Below are 14,566 nucleotides of genomic sequence, written 5' to 3' on the forward strand. Positions count from 1 at the left end.
TAGTTACACATTTTAATGACCAAATTCAACAAGTGCCGTTAGACTTACAAGACAACTTTAAGTAAACAGGTTTTCTGGGGTTTTTTCCAGTAATAAAAGCAGCTAAACAAGCAATTTTGCTGGACAATTTTCAATTTTTGTTTTGTAATTGAAAGAATAAAAGATACAGAAGAGATAACAATGCCATGTTTCTTATGTTGTCATGCACAGGTATCATTTTTTTAGAATTCTATCTCCTCCTACCAGCAATGATTTCTTTGCACTGAATGCAAAGGTAATGCAAAGAAAATGATGCAGTGTGTGATCAGTCTGCCGTGCAGAGTCTCTCCACTCCTCCTCTCCACACACGCTGCTTCACCTTAAGGCATCTCCTAAGATGTGTGTGAGTGCCTGTTTAGGAGTGTGAGGACAGGACCAGACTGTCCCCAATCTTTCTCTGACCTGTTTGGCTCTGGCCTTAACACAAACTCCCTCGTTGCTTTCCTCTCCTTCTCTCTGTATTAAGAGCCTCTTCAGGCAAGACAGAGTAAGTGGCTGTGACACAGACTGTTTATTTCCCATTGATGATGTACTCACTGAATTTCAAATGGACAGTTACACTGTCAGTAACACGTTTCCAAAAATATGGCTTGATTGATAAATAGCTTGATGACGTCTGATGTGTAACTATTAGAAGAGAAAACTCATTCACAGATAGCCTATTTAGGTCTCAAGACACTGCAGCTCTTTTCTTTCTGAAAAGCTGACAGCTTTCATTCTATAGGGAAAAAATTATTGAAAAACAACCTACATGTTGTATATTACAATTTACCTCATAGTGAGATAAAGGACAAAGTAAGATTTAAGAAATGATTAAGTCAGAGTAACAAGAATCTGTAATTCAAGTTAACTAAAAGTAAAAAAAAAAAAAAACATATAATATACCACAGGAATTTGCTAATGATTTCAATTTGTTAGTTAGTGGCAGAAAACGTGACTGTTAGAAAGCGCTGACACTGCACACTCCTTCCATAAAAGTTGAATAAACTTCTCCTTACAGCAAAAGTTCACCGTATTAGTGGTTACATGTTTTTCTTTGTTAGATAACAGCACATTTTAAGTCTGTTTATTATTAAGCTAAAATTACATGAAGCATTTGCCAGACAAATCCATGTGAATGACCTGTTACTATGGAAACGATAAGGTATTAGAATGAGAGCATTAATATACAGTAAACCTGTGATTTGTCTTATAATATCAGAACTGTGCTGTTACAGAAAAATAAGCAAACTTCTGACCAATCAGATTTAAGAATTCACTATGGTACTGTGGTATAATGCAAAACAGACTCTAAGGAGAAACGGGTCTAAAAATATGTTTTAATTTCTAACTGACGATGGTCAGAGTTTTGACACATACATGCTAAAGCAAGCATCGCAACTACTTTTGTGTTATTATTTTTGGAGAATACTGCTTTTAGATATCGCTGTGGGGAATATGCAGTTAGACATGAATATTCATTTAAAATAATATTCATCTGAATTCTGCTGCATTCTTTCTTTTTGAGCAAACCATTGAAAAGCGGAAAGCAATAATCCAAGCATAAGAAAGGCTCAGACTCTTAACTATGGCTATGCTGAGAGACAGAAAAAGACTGGCTAAAGGGTCCTGAGAACCTACACTGGAAACAGACTGCAAAAGATAAGAGACTGAATATTGACTTGTCCAGTCCCTCTGCACTCCGATGGAGAGGTTATTATGGTATCCGGTTTCCTTTTACAATAACAAATTACAAACCTTGGGCTAGCGATTCTCAGCATTTAACATGATATGGGAGTCAAAAGCACACACAGCAAAAGCACAGCACACCGCACCCAGTGAGCACACTACAGTACCTCCAGTTTGTTTTTCTCGGCTGCTTGTGAAGAAGGAGAAGATGCCAAGGGCAAAGCAGCATCAGAAGACTTCTGCAGAGAGCCAAGAAGGAGACGGAGGGGCACAAAGAGGAAGACAAAATTAAAGGCGTGGGCAGGGGCAAATAAAATGTGTGGGAGTTTGAAACAGAGAGAAGGGGGAAGAAAAAAGTGAAAGACATGAAGAGAGAAGAGCAAAAGCAGTTGATGAGTACTTGCAATTATTGAGCAGGAGGGACATAGCATACATATACATGTACTATTTAATTGCTTGGTCCATACAAGCTTGCACACACAAAAAGACACCAATTGTCAATGCAATGAAAGCAAAATAAAACTATAATTAAAACTATAATTAAACTATAATTAAATGCACAACTGGTTGATAAAGAATCCAGCGATTTTTATATAAAAAGCCTTCATGCTGTACAGACCTTCCTCCTTAGAGTATCATATGATAAAAGAGTCTTTTGGCAAATATCCATTAGACTGTTATCTAGAATCTGTGAGCTGCCATGCACATTATTATCTCTCGCTTCCTGTTTGTTTGGGGTGTCTTCTTGTGCTGTTCTACGGCCAGATAAATGCTCAGCTCCTTTCACTGAGCCCTACAAAGAGTCTTTTTCCATTACATGAGGAAATAAGTAGGGTTGGAGGAGTGCCAAGCGTTTCACTGTACCTCCGTATGTTCACCCAGGTGACGGAACAAAAGGGAAAGAAAAGAGAAGCGCTACTACAGACAGAGCATGGGCCACAAAAGTAAAGACAGGAGAGCCTACGAAGGTTTGCAGTCATCCATGTTGTTTTTGAGCATCTAGTGCACTCTTAATAAAATAAAGATGCCAGAGAGGTTCTCTAGAGCAGATGTTATAGAGAAAACATTTATGGTTCGGTAAATAACCATTCTTGGGTCCCTAAATAACATCTCATTCCATGACTGTTGAACTATTTTTGGGCTGTGCCTCAAATAAATAATCATTTTCCACCACATATGGTCCACCACTTCCTTATAATGGTAACATTTATGGTGGGAATTAATTAATTAATTAGTTCATCTGTCTATCCATCCATTTGTCTGTCTGTCTGCATGTACAACCATCATTCGTGCTGGTGCTACAGATAAACAAACACACACACAATTCATTGCAGCAACATATATGGTTAAAGATCCGCCAATCAAAATGTTCTTTGGGAACCCAAAAGAACACCTTCTGGCACCCCTGTTTTTAAAAGTGTAGTGTCAAGTCAAGGCAAAAGAAATTGTGCTATAAACACTTTTCTATAAACACTTTTTTAATAAGACATTTTCCCACTCATCTGAGGAGCTTCCTGAATTCCTCTGAACGGTAGTCAGCTCCCCAGCATTTAATCAAAACCTGTTACAGTGCAAAAGGCTGAGAGAAAAAAAAAAAAAGACAAGAAAGCCAAAAAATGAGAAAAGAAGGTAAGAAGAAACAAATTCCACAGGGGAAGTGAGGGACAGAAAGAAAGATGACCTATTCTTCTTCTTCGTTTCAACAGCGAAGTGGCGCTGTCAGCAGCACGGGTCCACAGAGACGGAGTAAAACAAGCAGGTCGATTATGATCCTGGTTAGTGTGTAGCTGTCCAGACTGGGCCATTACCTGCTGATGGATCCTGTTCATAATCCACCTTTATTGGGTTAGCATCAGCATTATGCTACGCTGCTGCATTAAAGATCCGATAACAGATATGCTGCAAAACTTCTCCCCTTTCCACTACACCTTTCAGTAATGCCTCTATCTGGGGAAATAAGCAGCAAAGTGCCCACTAGAGAAGATGGAGGCAGACCAGTCAATATGCAGGGACAGCTATCATCGGAGAAGCGCCGAGGGCGAAGCATATCACCATCTCGATCTTAATGCAATCTGGGAAGAAGCAAAAGGCCTCACATAATTGGGCTCCCATTTTCTGAGAAGAGCTGAGCACGGCCGCCAGGGGCCAGAGGTGCCTGGCTCTCTGCTAGGGCGAGTAATAGAGAGCGTACACATCAATGCTAGACAATGCAGCAAGTCAATGCTGGATGGCTGGATAGGAACCAGATGATGACAGGGTCAGTGGTGCCACCGGCCAGTCCATCAGTAAGAAAGCCAATTACTAAGTGAAGAATAGAAGAGTGAAGAGCAAATCTATAATCTTATTACATGTGTTCAGATCTCACACATAAAGCAATCTCTAGCAAAACCCAATACCGCATGAAGTCTTTATCTTGGTTATAGAAATCAATTTTTAATCATTTTTCTCTATATATCATTAAAGTCAACAGTAATTCCCCAGTCATGTATGAGGACTGCAAATGTTTCCTTCACAAGGTCTGTCAGCTTCTTTTTAAACTCCTGTTATGTAACACTCAAGCTAGATTAACAAAGGTTTCATATCAGTATGAAAAATAACCTCCTGAGACTCATTCTGTAATGTTCAATTCGATCAAAGTAATGAAAAAATACCAACTACAAAAGGAAGCAAAAGATAAAAGGTAGAAGCCATGTTATGAAAACAAGGAAGGGGCTGATGGTTAATATCCTGGTACAATTTGTTTGCCGAGGCTTTGCTCGCTGACTGTACACACAATCATTTCAATGGCAGCGAACCAGAATGGCGACAACATGACATCATTGCAGTGGCTTTTAATATAAGATGCTTTTTATTCCTCTACAAAACTCGAGAATTTTCTCCTATTGATGTTGGCATATGGAGGATGGAGTAGGCTGACATGGAGTTGAAAGAGCAGAGAATGGTACAGTAAAGTAAGCGCTCCTGGCAGTGCTGCATGTCCGCGCTCCATCTTGTGTAAGATGCGGACATCCAGCACAACACTGAGCAGGGGTTTGTTTTTCTGCCCCCAAAAGACAGAGGCTGCCTCTGGCTTCATTTCACGCCTGGTTTTCTTGTCCTAATCACATCAGCAAGGTAACATGATGGGGAGAGCTAAGGGAGAGCTTGGGGTGCCAAGAACTAACGATCAGAAGCCATTTGGTGTAAGCTATTCTTTACCAAACAGGCTCTGAAGCTCAAGTTTGGTAATGAGTGTATGGAAGGAGGTTTAGGACTGATACAGAGGTCTTTTTTTTTTTTTTCTTCTACAAGACACAGACTGAATTCACATAAGATAAAGTATAAATCATCACCAACAGCAAGGTCCTTCATACAGACTTTGTTTTATCCAACAAAGATCAAAATTGTTCAAACAATTTACACTTCTAAATCCCCGTAATAATTCATAAAGCATAAATAAGACATATTTTTTCCCACATTTCACAATGTTGGTCACCTGCCAATTTCCACCCACCAGCCAGCTGTCTGCATCATACAACAACTATCAATCGGGTAAAGGAAGGTTAACATGTGCTTCCTCCAAAACACTTGAAGCTAGCCAGCCGCATCTTTTCAAACTGACGCTCATGATGCGTCACAGGGCAGCATAACACTTTGAGGAAAACGCTAACTGCTTTCTTCTGCATACGAGTTCACAGACACCCACGATTAGCTAGTGTCACACTGATTGATTGACAGGAGAGAGAGAGAGAGAGCGAGAGAGAGAATGCCATCCATCCCACTCGGAGAGCATAATCAATTTTGCTCTCTTGGCTCCCGGCCACGAATGGCTGTGGCATTGCTGGGATTCGAAAGCTTTTCTGTTGCACCACTCAGCAGCCCAAGTCGTTTGTAATAATAATTGCTAATAAGTGAATAATGCAACTCAGAAAAGTTTCCAGGTCTTTTTAAAAATATACCCATAGCCAGTCTTTTTTTTTAAAACATTATAAACAAAAATAACAAATAACATTGAACATTAAACACAATCAATCTCCAGGAATAAACAGCCATAAGAGTCATTAAAAAAAGATGAAAATGAAAATGTCACTTGCGTGTGTCAAACACTTCAACAACGTTTCAAATGAGAAAGCCCACAGATGTTTAGTGTCAATTATCATCCATTTTGAACAGATGCAGCCCCATCACTTATGTTCTGCTTTTCATCCTTCCTAGTTTTCTCTCTCTCGCTCTCTTTTTTTCCCCCGTATCAACCACAGTGTAAAGCACCTTTAACTGATACCGAGTTGTTCTAAACAATTAATTTGCATATAAAAGATGCCGCAGCGTAGGTGCATGAGGCTTGGAATCACACTGACTAAAGGCAGCACTTTAGTCAGTTTACTCTCTTTAAAACTCTTCCACCAAGGGGCAGCTAATGTTTGTTCCTGGTGCAGACCAAGGATGCATGAACTATTGAATGTAGCCATGGACCTCATCTTTCCACTGTTTCCTGCTCTGAAGAGGAGTTCAGTGAGCTATAAAGACTTCATAACCTATGCACTAAGGGCACCTTTTTTGTTTGTTTAATATTCTAACAGCACTGCTATTGTTGATTATTCTGTAAAAACAGTAAATACAATCGGTATCCTATAAAAAGATTATTTTAATTGAAGTCTATTTTTCCATTTTATTACACCAGATGCTTGAACATACTTGTCCAGGATGCCCAACAGTTAAAATTCCATATTTTGGAATGGATATACTGCATTTTGGAATAAACCACCAGTTACATTAAAGGAGCAATACTCAAGACTTTGCCAAAATTAGTCAAGAGTAGGTCTCTACCGGTTTAGTCAGTGAAGTACAACAACCCAAGAGCTTTTGGTACAGTAGTATTTTTGCCTGAGCAGGCGTCAAACTCCTGTGTCTCCTGTGTCCTCTGGTGTTGCAGGAGAGCTCATACCAACTTGCTGCTCTGGAATGGTCAAGAGTGTCTTCGCTGTCCTGTTTTTCTTTGCAATGAGCTCTCATGAGCTTTTCAGCTGACAGTCACTAGTGGTGGCACCTAGTTAACATCGGTAGCTGCAAGGGAGTTAGCTAGCATTACATATATTTCTATGAAGGCGGTTCATCCGAGGCATTACCCTACCTGGTAACCTTGCTAGTTTGCTGTATTTATTATTATTATTTTCCCTCACTGTAAAAGTATTTAGGGGCACTGAGTACTTACTGGATTCTACTATGCTTTTTTTTTTATTTATTTTTTTTAAGAACAGACTGAGATGGGGTGGAGTGAAGGGGAGTTGGGGAGTATCTATAAAAAGACTGACAGGAAGTTAATGTAAACATAGATGAGCATTCCAGCCCATAATACAGTTTTCCAAATGTGTTTTCTCAGTCACATAATACACTTGTGCTTACGCAATTGCTTAAACATTTTTTTTTTTTTTTTTTTAATTATGTTCTACTTTTTGTCTAGGTCATTTGTACCAGTAAGAAATTTAAAAAAATCGACTATTGCTCCTTTAAGTCATTAAATGTATATTTTGTACTCCAGTAGACAATACTCTACTTATTATAGTTCTATTAGGAGCAATGTGCCTCCAAATCAAGCTAAAAGCTGAAGGAAAATCACTTTGCTCCATTGTGTGACCATTGAGGGATATGTATATAGGACCTTTTTCTTCTTAATCAACCGATTAGAGTGCCTGACAGTTTAACAACATTTAAGCTAAGCTCCAGTTTTTCTAGCACATCCTAGACATAGAAGTTTTGGAGTGACCTTCTGTCCAGAGCTCTGAACAGCTGTATGTTGTCTGAGGCCTCAGTGGTCTATAGACTGAGCAGCACACATATTCGCTACTTCTGTTTTGCCTTGAGCAAAAACCTCACTGAAATCTATATTAGGGACAGCATCATCATTTGACATTCAACTAGTACAATTAGAGACACAAAGCATTTTCATAAGACCCTATGGGAATCCTGTACTTTAATAATGCATTAAAATTATTCATCAGTAAAACATATTCAAAACAATGCACTGAAGGACATTTCTACGGCTTGCAAAATGTGATGCATAGATGAACAGGCCGTACTTACAAAAGAGTCAGTGACTGCGTTTTTGTCGTAGTACTTCTTCTTCTCATACTTGTCCCTGATGAAGAACTCTACAGCTCTGAGAGGTTGTTAAGAAAGAAAACTCTGGGGACAATTCACCTGCAACGCATACAGAGATAAAGCATGTGCTCTCCCTCACATACACACACACAGTCTGCGTCCTCACTTCATCCTTAATTAAAGTCCAATACTAAGGCAGAGCGAGAGAGAAGAATACGGTTGTCACAATGCCACAATTTTGACCCTTGATACCAATATCAGGTGCAGTGTCTTGATTCTTGATACAAAAACATGACTTTAGTCAAAAATAAATAAATCAAAATTTATTTACACACACAGTCATTGAATATCCTAAATTCAGATTGTTAGCTCTAAATTTCCTCATTTTTCTGAATATAAAGTTCTTCATAACAAAAATTAGATGGTTAAATTTGTGTAATCACAAGTTACAAGCTTCACGGTCAGTACCAAGGAAAAGCAGTATGTCATTTGCTTGAATTAGACTCTAAATGAAAGCCATCTGACCTGCCAAATCTAAGTTGAAGTTGTGAGTGTAAGTTGAGTTCTCTGGCCAACTTGCTCTTATTGGCTATTTTGGAGTAGAAGGATTTGATACACCTTTAGCGTAGTGGGTTTTTTAATTGTGTCTATTTACTGCCCATCTTCATTAGCAAGATCTGTGAGAATCTGTGAGAATCATCTGAATAACTTGTGCCACAATGTCATGAGGAGCCGACCCACTTCAAGATTGAGGCCACAGAGAAAGGCGATTTTAACCTTGCAGAATCTGAGCAAGGTGCATGGTGACACCCAGGTACCAGTAGCAAGGACTTCTTAAACCCAGGTTTAACCACAGGGTCACTCCAGAGTCCTCTGGTGACCAATGTATGCAGTTCTACCAATCTTTTTGCTTAAATGATTGCTAACACAAAGGCAGTTCTTAGAAACACTCATTTCAGTGTTGCATCTTGGATAGGCTTGCAAGAAATAGCGTTAAGGAACTCCAGGACAAGGTGGAGATCCCACACCAGGCTCTTGGGGAATCATGGCAGATGATGGTACCTCACCCCTTTCAAAAAGACCCTTCTGAACAGGGTAAGACAGCAGAAGTATTTATTGCAAATACTGCATCACAGGTCAGTTTTATCACATTGTTGGACATTCTCCACATGTGTGTGTACACACACCAAAAGGTATCCAGGTAATTCTCACCCTCCCAATAGGTTGGAAATAGAACGTGTTTTCTTTATCTGTGCACTTGATGCTTGAGCCACTGTACGAGTCTCACTCATCTGAGTCAAACTAGCACACGCACGATTTTACCAATAGGCGAAATACCACATCAGACTAGTGCTGGCCTACTGAAGTGCAGCATTGGATATACTGCAGTGCTCAAACGGTAACTTTTGATACCTCGTGCAACTTTACTGTAGAAGTGTGTAATCATGCTTGCTGAGACATTCAGTTAACACACTATAACCTAACCAGTGGTCTCTCTCCATAAACAGTTAGCAACTGGCTCAAAGCCCCTCGTCCCCACCTCCATGTATCAAAGCTGATTAAAATCTTAGTTTGAAGGCCCACTTTGTCTTTGGATAGTATCCTTGCTGTAGCTAGCAAGCTTTAATTGGCATCTTACACTTGTTAGTCTGTAAGCTCCTGCAGGTCTGGCCTCTCTTCTGAGTCTTTGCTCTCTATTCACATCATTAGCTGCACCAAAGTCAAGACTTTTAATGCTGCTACTGGTCTCAGTTAGAGAGGGAGTGAGAGAGAGAGAAAAAAAACAGTAAAGGGAAGAAAAAAGAGATGAGTAGAAGAAAGATTTTATAATAAGATACACTAAATAAAAAAAAAAAAAAAAAGAAAAAAAAATATATAAAAGAAGCACAAAGGTAGAAAAGACCACAGGAATTTGATGCCTTACTGATCCTTTACACTGCTAAGAGATCACAAAACAAATAGAGAGACGCACACAATGATCATACAATACACACACACACACCAAGCAGCAACAGTGTCATCATGCAGATTAGCAGCAAACAAAGTGTTAAGGGCAAAAGCTCCTATGGCATTACTGGATTTGTGCATTCATGAATCTTTGATCACAACTGTACATCTGATGAGAAAGAAACAAACAAAGAAACAAAGAAGCAAGAAAGTACAGGAAGTCAGGAAAGACAGACAATCAGAAAGAGGGAAAAAAAAGTTTGAAAAGACAGAAAGTAAGACCAGAAAATGAAGAAAAGAAAGACAGAAGGAAAGAGACAAAGAAAGACAGAGAGAAACAAAGACAGAAAGACAAATAAATGGACAGAAAGAAAAGTAAAGAAGAGGAAAAAAGAACATATAAAGAGAGATGTCTGAGAACAAATGCAGAAACAGTGGAAAGAAGGAAAGAATAGGAGCTGCAAAATAGGGAAAACTAAAGCACCCCACATTCCTGAGAAAGACTGGCAGAAAATTACTACCCTTTGTACTAGAGGGAGGACAAAAGAAATTAGGAGCTCCAGGCTGCTTAGCCTCAACACTGTAAACTGAGAGATAGCGAGTCATCAAACAAGTATCAAACCCTTTACTACGACTGCAATTACCTAAAAACTACTTTAACACGGAATTTCAATATTGTGCTGAATGAACTGAGTGGAAAAAAAACATTTAAGGGCTTCTGTGCCATTATATTTTCAGAGAGTTTGCCAAAAACAGACGTGTGTGATTCTGAACTTGAATTCAATTCAATTTTTCTTGTGCAATAGCAGCTCGAGAGAGGAGCAGTATTAAGTCCAGCACCACTGATTGTTGTAATCACAATATGTAACCTTGAAATTTATGTTTTGAGCATTGTAAATACATTACAAAACAACTGAATGCCATTCAAGGGCAAGATTAAATACACAATACATACATTAATTAATCACTTCATCCCTTTAAAGTTCATGAGTTTTTCCCAAGAAGAGGAAGTATTTTAGCTGGAGAAATTAATTATCTTGAGGACTGTTAAAATAAACCAAATTTGAATTCAATTAACGTGATAATTACGATAAGGACTATTCATGAACCAAAATATTCACTATATACTCCACTAGTATTACATGACGCATATTAGAAATCGGTTTCTGTAGTCTGCAATTTCTATCCCTCGATTTTTTTTTTTTTGAGGATTAAAAGTAGGTGCTTGAGTTAAAGGCGGTGTTGTATGTGTTATTTTTATAAAACCATCTGACTACTCAAGGAAATCAGGCAAATTAATGCATTTGTTTATACTACATGCTACTATTAATTTTAATAATCTGAACAGTCTGCCCAGAAATCTGACATAAGCACCACTGTGAATATGGAGAACTTTCCTGGCATAAATATTGATGTAACGTTTGAACTTAAGTCTGAATACCACCCCAAGTCATTCATTATATTACATAATTTTTTATTTTAACTGAATTCTAATACTGAGGCTATCTATAAGCAAAAAGGACTGTGTAATTATTTTGTCAACAATCCACAATAAACAGAGTGATGGAACAATAGAGGGAGAGGGAGAGAGAGAGAGAGAGAGAGAGAGAGGGAGAGAGAGAGCAGGATAGAGGTAGACTGCGCTTCAATTTTATTCATTAGAGTCTCCTGCTTTCCATAGTGAGCAAATCTTTATTTCTGCTACAATTTAAACGAAGAGTCAAAGGTCAAGAACAGCATGAAACAGGGTGAGTGAGAGAGTGAGCCCAAGAGACAGACTGAAATAACACTGGTAAAGAAAAAAATGAAAAAGTAAAGAGACCAAACTAGGAGGAGGAAGGTAGGGAAAAAAGAACATCATAGAGGAAGAGAAAATGCTAAAGAGCACTTCAGAGTGACAGTGACATGGACAATAGACAAATACTTCTCTATCTGCAGAAAGGCTGCTTTTCATCGCATATCTTCTCTTTACCATTTTCAGTGCTTACATAAGTGGTGCAAGTCTTCTATTAGTGGAATCATTAAAAACATGAGACACGGAGCAGAGGCACAGAGCTTGACAACATCTGGCAGAGGGAAAAAGTCTACGACACCAGATGTAAATCTCCATTCGGAAAACCGACGCCTCTGAATAAAGCGAGTTCTATCACAGGCTTTTTTTCTGGAAGAAGCTTCACCTTCACTATCCAGATTAATCCATTTTGACAGTTAAGAGTATTGTACTGCAGCGGTCAGCATAGAAATGAAGCGATTTCCACACCCACACCAAACACTAGAGAGCAGATAAGCAGGGCGCCTGCCAAGGAAATTCAATTAAAGTGTGCAAAGGCTCCAAAGAGGAGAATATGGAATTAGCTGGACTGCCATACACACCCAATTAAGCCAGCTGTGTGTGACAGGCTGAAGGAGGAAAAAGCAATGCCCAAGAAGAGACAAAAGAAACAAACAAAGGGAGAGGTGTTGCTATTTCAGGCATGTGTGTGTGTGTGTGTTTCACCTTCCCTCATAGTACGCAGGTCTAACTCAAGGTGAGAAGAGTTAGCTGCGAAAGCTGCATGTCGCTCTGCATTAAAATACTGTAAAATCCTGTGTAAGGCTCTTGTATCTGAGCACTAAATCTAAGTGAGGAGTGTGGAGTCACTAGAGACTCTAGCTTGCCTAAGGGCACTGAAGTTCTCCTGTACATTATAAAAGAGAGAGCAGTGTGGATACTGGACTCCGAGCTCAGAATATTACTGGCATGATTGTGTTGTAATGACACAGCCAAAGCAATCTGATTATATATTTATAAAGCAGTAATAAACCTAACATTAATGGACAGCAATATGGCTGTCAACGTCCTTTAAAACTGCACTTGAATTTTAACGAATTAGACTAGTATTATATTAATATATAATGTTATACACTATTTGGCAAAAAGTCAGTGAACACGTGGCCATCACACCCATATGTGGGTCTTCCCCAAACTGTTGCCACAAAGTTTAAAGTGCACAACTGTATTTCAGTTTCTCTTCACTGGAATTAAAAGGCACAAACACGGGCATGACAATGCCCCTGTGCACAAACTGAGGTCCATAAAGACATGGTTTACGAAGGTTGATGTGGAAAAACTCGAGAGATTATGCAACCTTTAGGATAAACTGGAATGCCGACTGTGCCCCAGGCCTCCTCGCCCAACGTGAATGCCTGAGCTCACTAATGCTCATGTGGCTGAAAGGGCAAAGATCCACAGCCACGTTCCAAAATCTAGTGAAAAGCCTTTCCAAAAGAGTGGAAGTTATTATAACAGCAAAGTAAGGGAGGGACTAAATTTGGAATGGGATGTTCAAAAAGCACATATGGGTTTGATGGTCAGGTGTCCACATACTTTTGGCCATATAGTGTATATTGTGATTCATATCACATAAATCACGTAAAGTTATAAAACCTAGAAAAGAGGACTCTACTGTCATTTTAGCACAGACTAAGTTTCAGTGTCTGCTGGAAATTTATACTAACAATTTACAAATATTTAATATGAAACCATAAATATGTATAAACATGCACAAATAAGGTTTGCAGTTTATTCTTACCATTCTTTTACATCAAGTAACAAGGTCAGATTAGCATAAAAATTTAAAACATGGATTTAAATGCAGATTTTTGCCTTTAAATAGGCAGTGAAATTTGTTCTAACAGTGATACTGCTCGAGTACATCTGAATCAGCTCATCAGTACATTATTGGGTTCAGCAGAAATGTTAACTGGACTGTGGCTGAACATCCATGGCATATCTTTAAACACACACTACCTGGGCTTCATACACCATACCAGATATATATCAGAAACACCCACATACATGCGCGCACACACACACACACACACACACACATACACCAAAAGATACTGGTCGGTTTGTGGCCGTCTGAAGTTATCTGGCAGATGGGCTTCATACAGCTGTCTGGCCTTGGTGTTGCCCATGCTCTGCACACTCTGCAAACAGATACACAGGAGAGAGGAAAGAAGAGATGGGAACAGATAGATAAAAAAAAAAGCAAGATGAACTAACAAATGTAAGCAATGCACATTCTTAATTTTGTGAGAGGCAAATTACCATGGGTTTGATGGAGCTCATCGAAGAACGAGTGAGGAGGAAAAAATGTCACGCAATTACTAATCAAGAATTAATCAACCATTAAAGCTCCAGTTAGTATTCAGAGAGGAGATGCTCTCTTTGTGCTACTCATTTCTGACAAAGGAGAATAAATCATTCATGCTGTTTTTAATAACAGCTGTGTAGGGTACTGGCTTTAAAACACTGGTTCATGACCTTCTGGTAATGAGCCAAAAAGAAACAAAAAAAATTTCATCTTAAAAAACGAAGCTAGATTTTTTGAGTGTCTGGAGCTCATTATGTGAATAAATTTGTGGTGGAAAGACCTGTCAGAGTTAAAAACCCTGGAATCATGGTTTTGGGGGGAAAAAAATTTTTTTTTAGTTTAGTTTGTGGCACTAAAGATCTGTCACATAATAAGCATTTACATTCAGGAAATATGTATCCCTAACTTCTGACTTGTATCCCTAACTAATAATTATAACTAAAAACCACAAAAAAAATCATATTTTCTGCTGGATCAGAACAGCGAGAGGGTGTCAGAGCACCTACTGACAGGAAGCAGCATCTTCCTGGAAATGTAAACAACACATGAACAGTGCTAGTGCTAGAACAGCGGGTAAGAGGAGTGGGGCTTCCACAGTGCTTTTGTTTTTACATGTGAGTCATGGACACTGAGTGGTGTGTTGGTGGATTTCATACATATTTCTAGCAACAAATTGCTCATGGACAGAGAAGTAA

General features: G+C 38.9%; 1 protein-coding gene across 4 annotated transcripts in view; it reads right to left on the reverse strand.

Moving 5' to 3' along the window:
* Positions 1–14,566, reverse strand: part of smap1 (small ArfGAP 1) — a 107,321-nt gene that overhangs the window by 58,321 nt on the left and 34,434 nt on the right. For 2 of the 4 annotated variants that reach the window (XM_026936837.3, XM_026936828.3), the window contains exons 3-5: positions 13,619–13,704; positions 7,768–7,843; positions 1,875–1,946 (exon numbers count right to left, since the gene is read on the reverse strand). In XM_026936837.3, the coding sequence (XP_026792638.1) occupies positions 1,875–1,946; positions 7,768–7,843; positions 13,619–13,704 (234 nt within the window). The remainder of the gene's footprint in view (positions 1–1,874; positions 1,947–7,767; positions 7,844–13,618; positions 13,705–14,566) is intronic. The other 2 variants (XM_026936856.3, XM_026936847.3) reach the window with 1 other exon arrangement.

Source organism: Pangasianodon hypophthalmus, chromosome 3 (genome assembly GCF_027358585.1).
Source record: "Pangasianodon hypophthalmus isolate fPanHyp1 chromosome 3, fPanHyp1.pri, whole genome shotgun sequence".
Lineage (NCBI taxonomy): Eukaryota > Metazoa > Chordata > Actinopteri > Siluriformes > Pangasiidae > Pangasianodon > Pangasianodon hypophthalmus.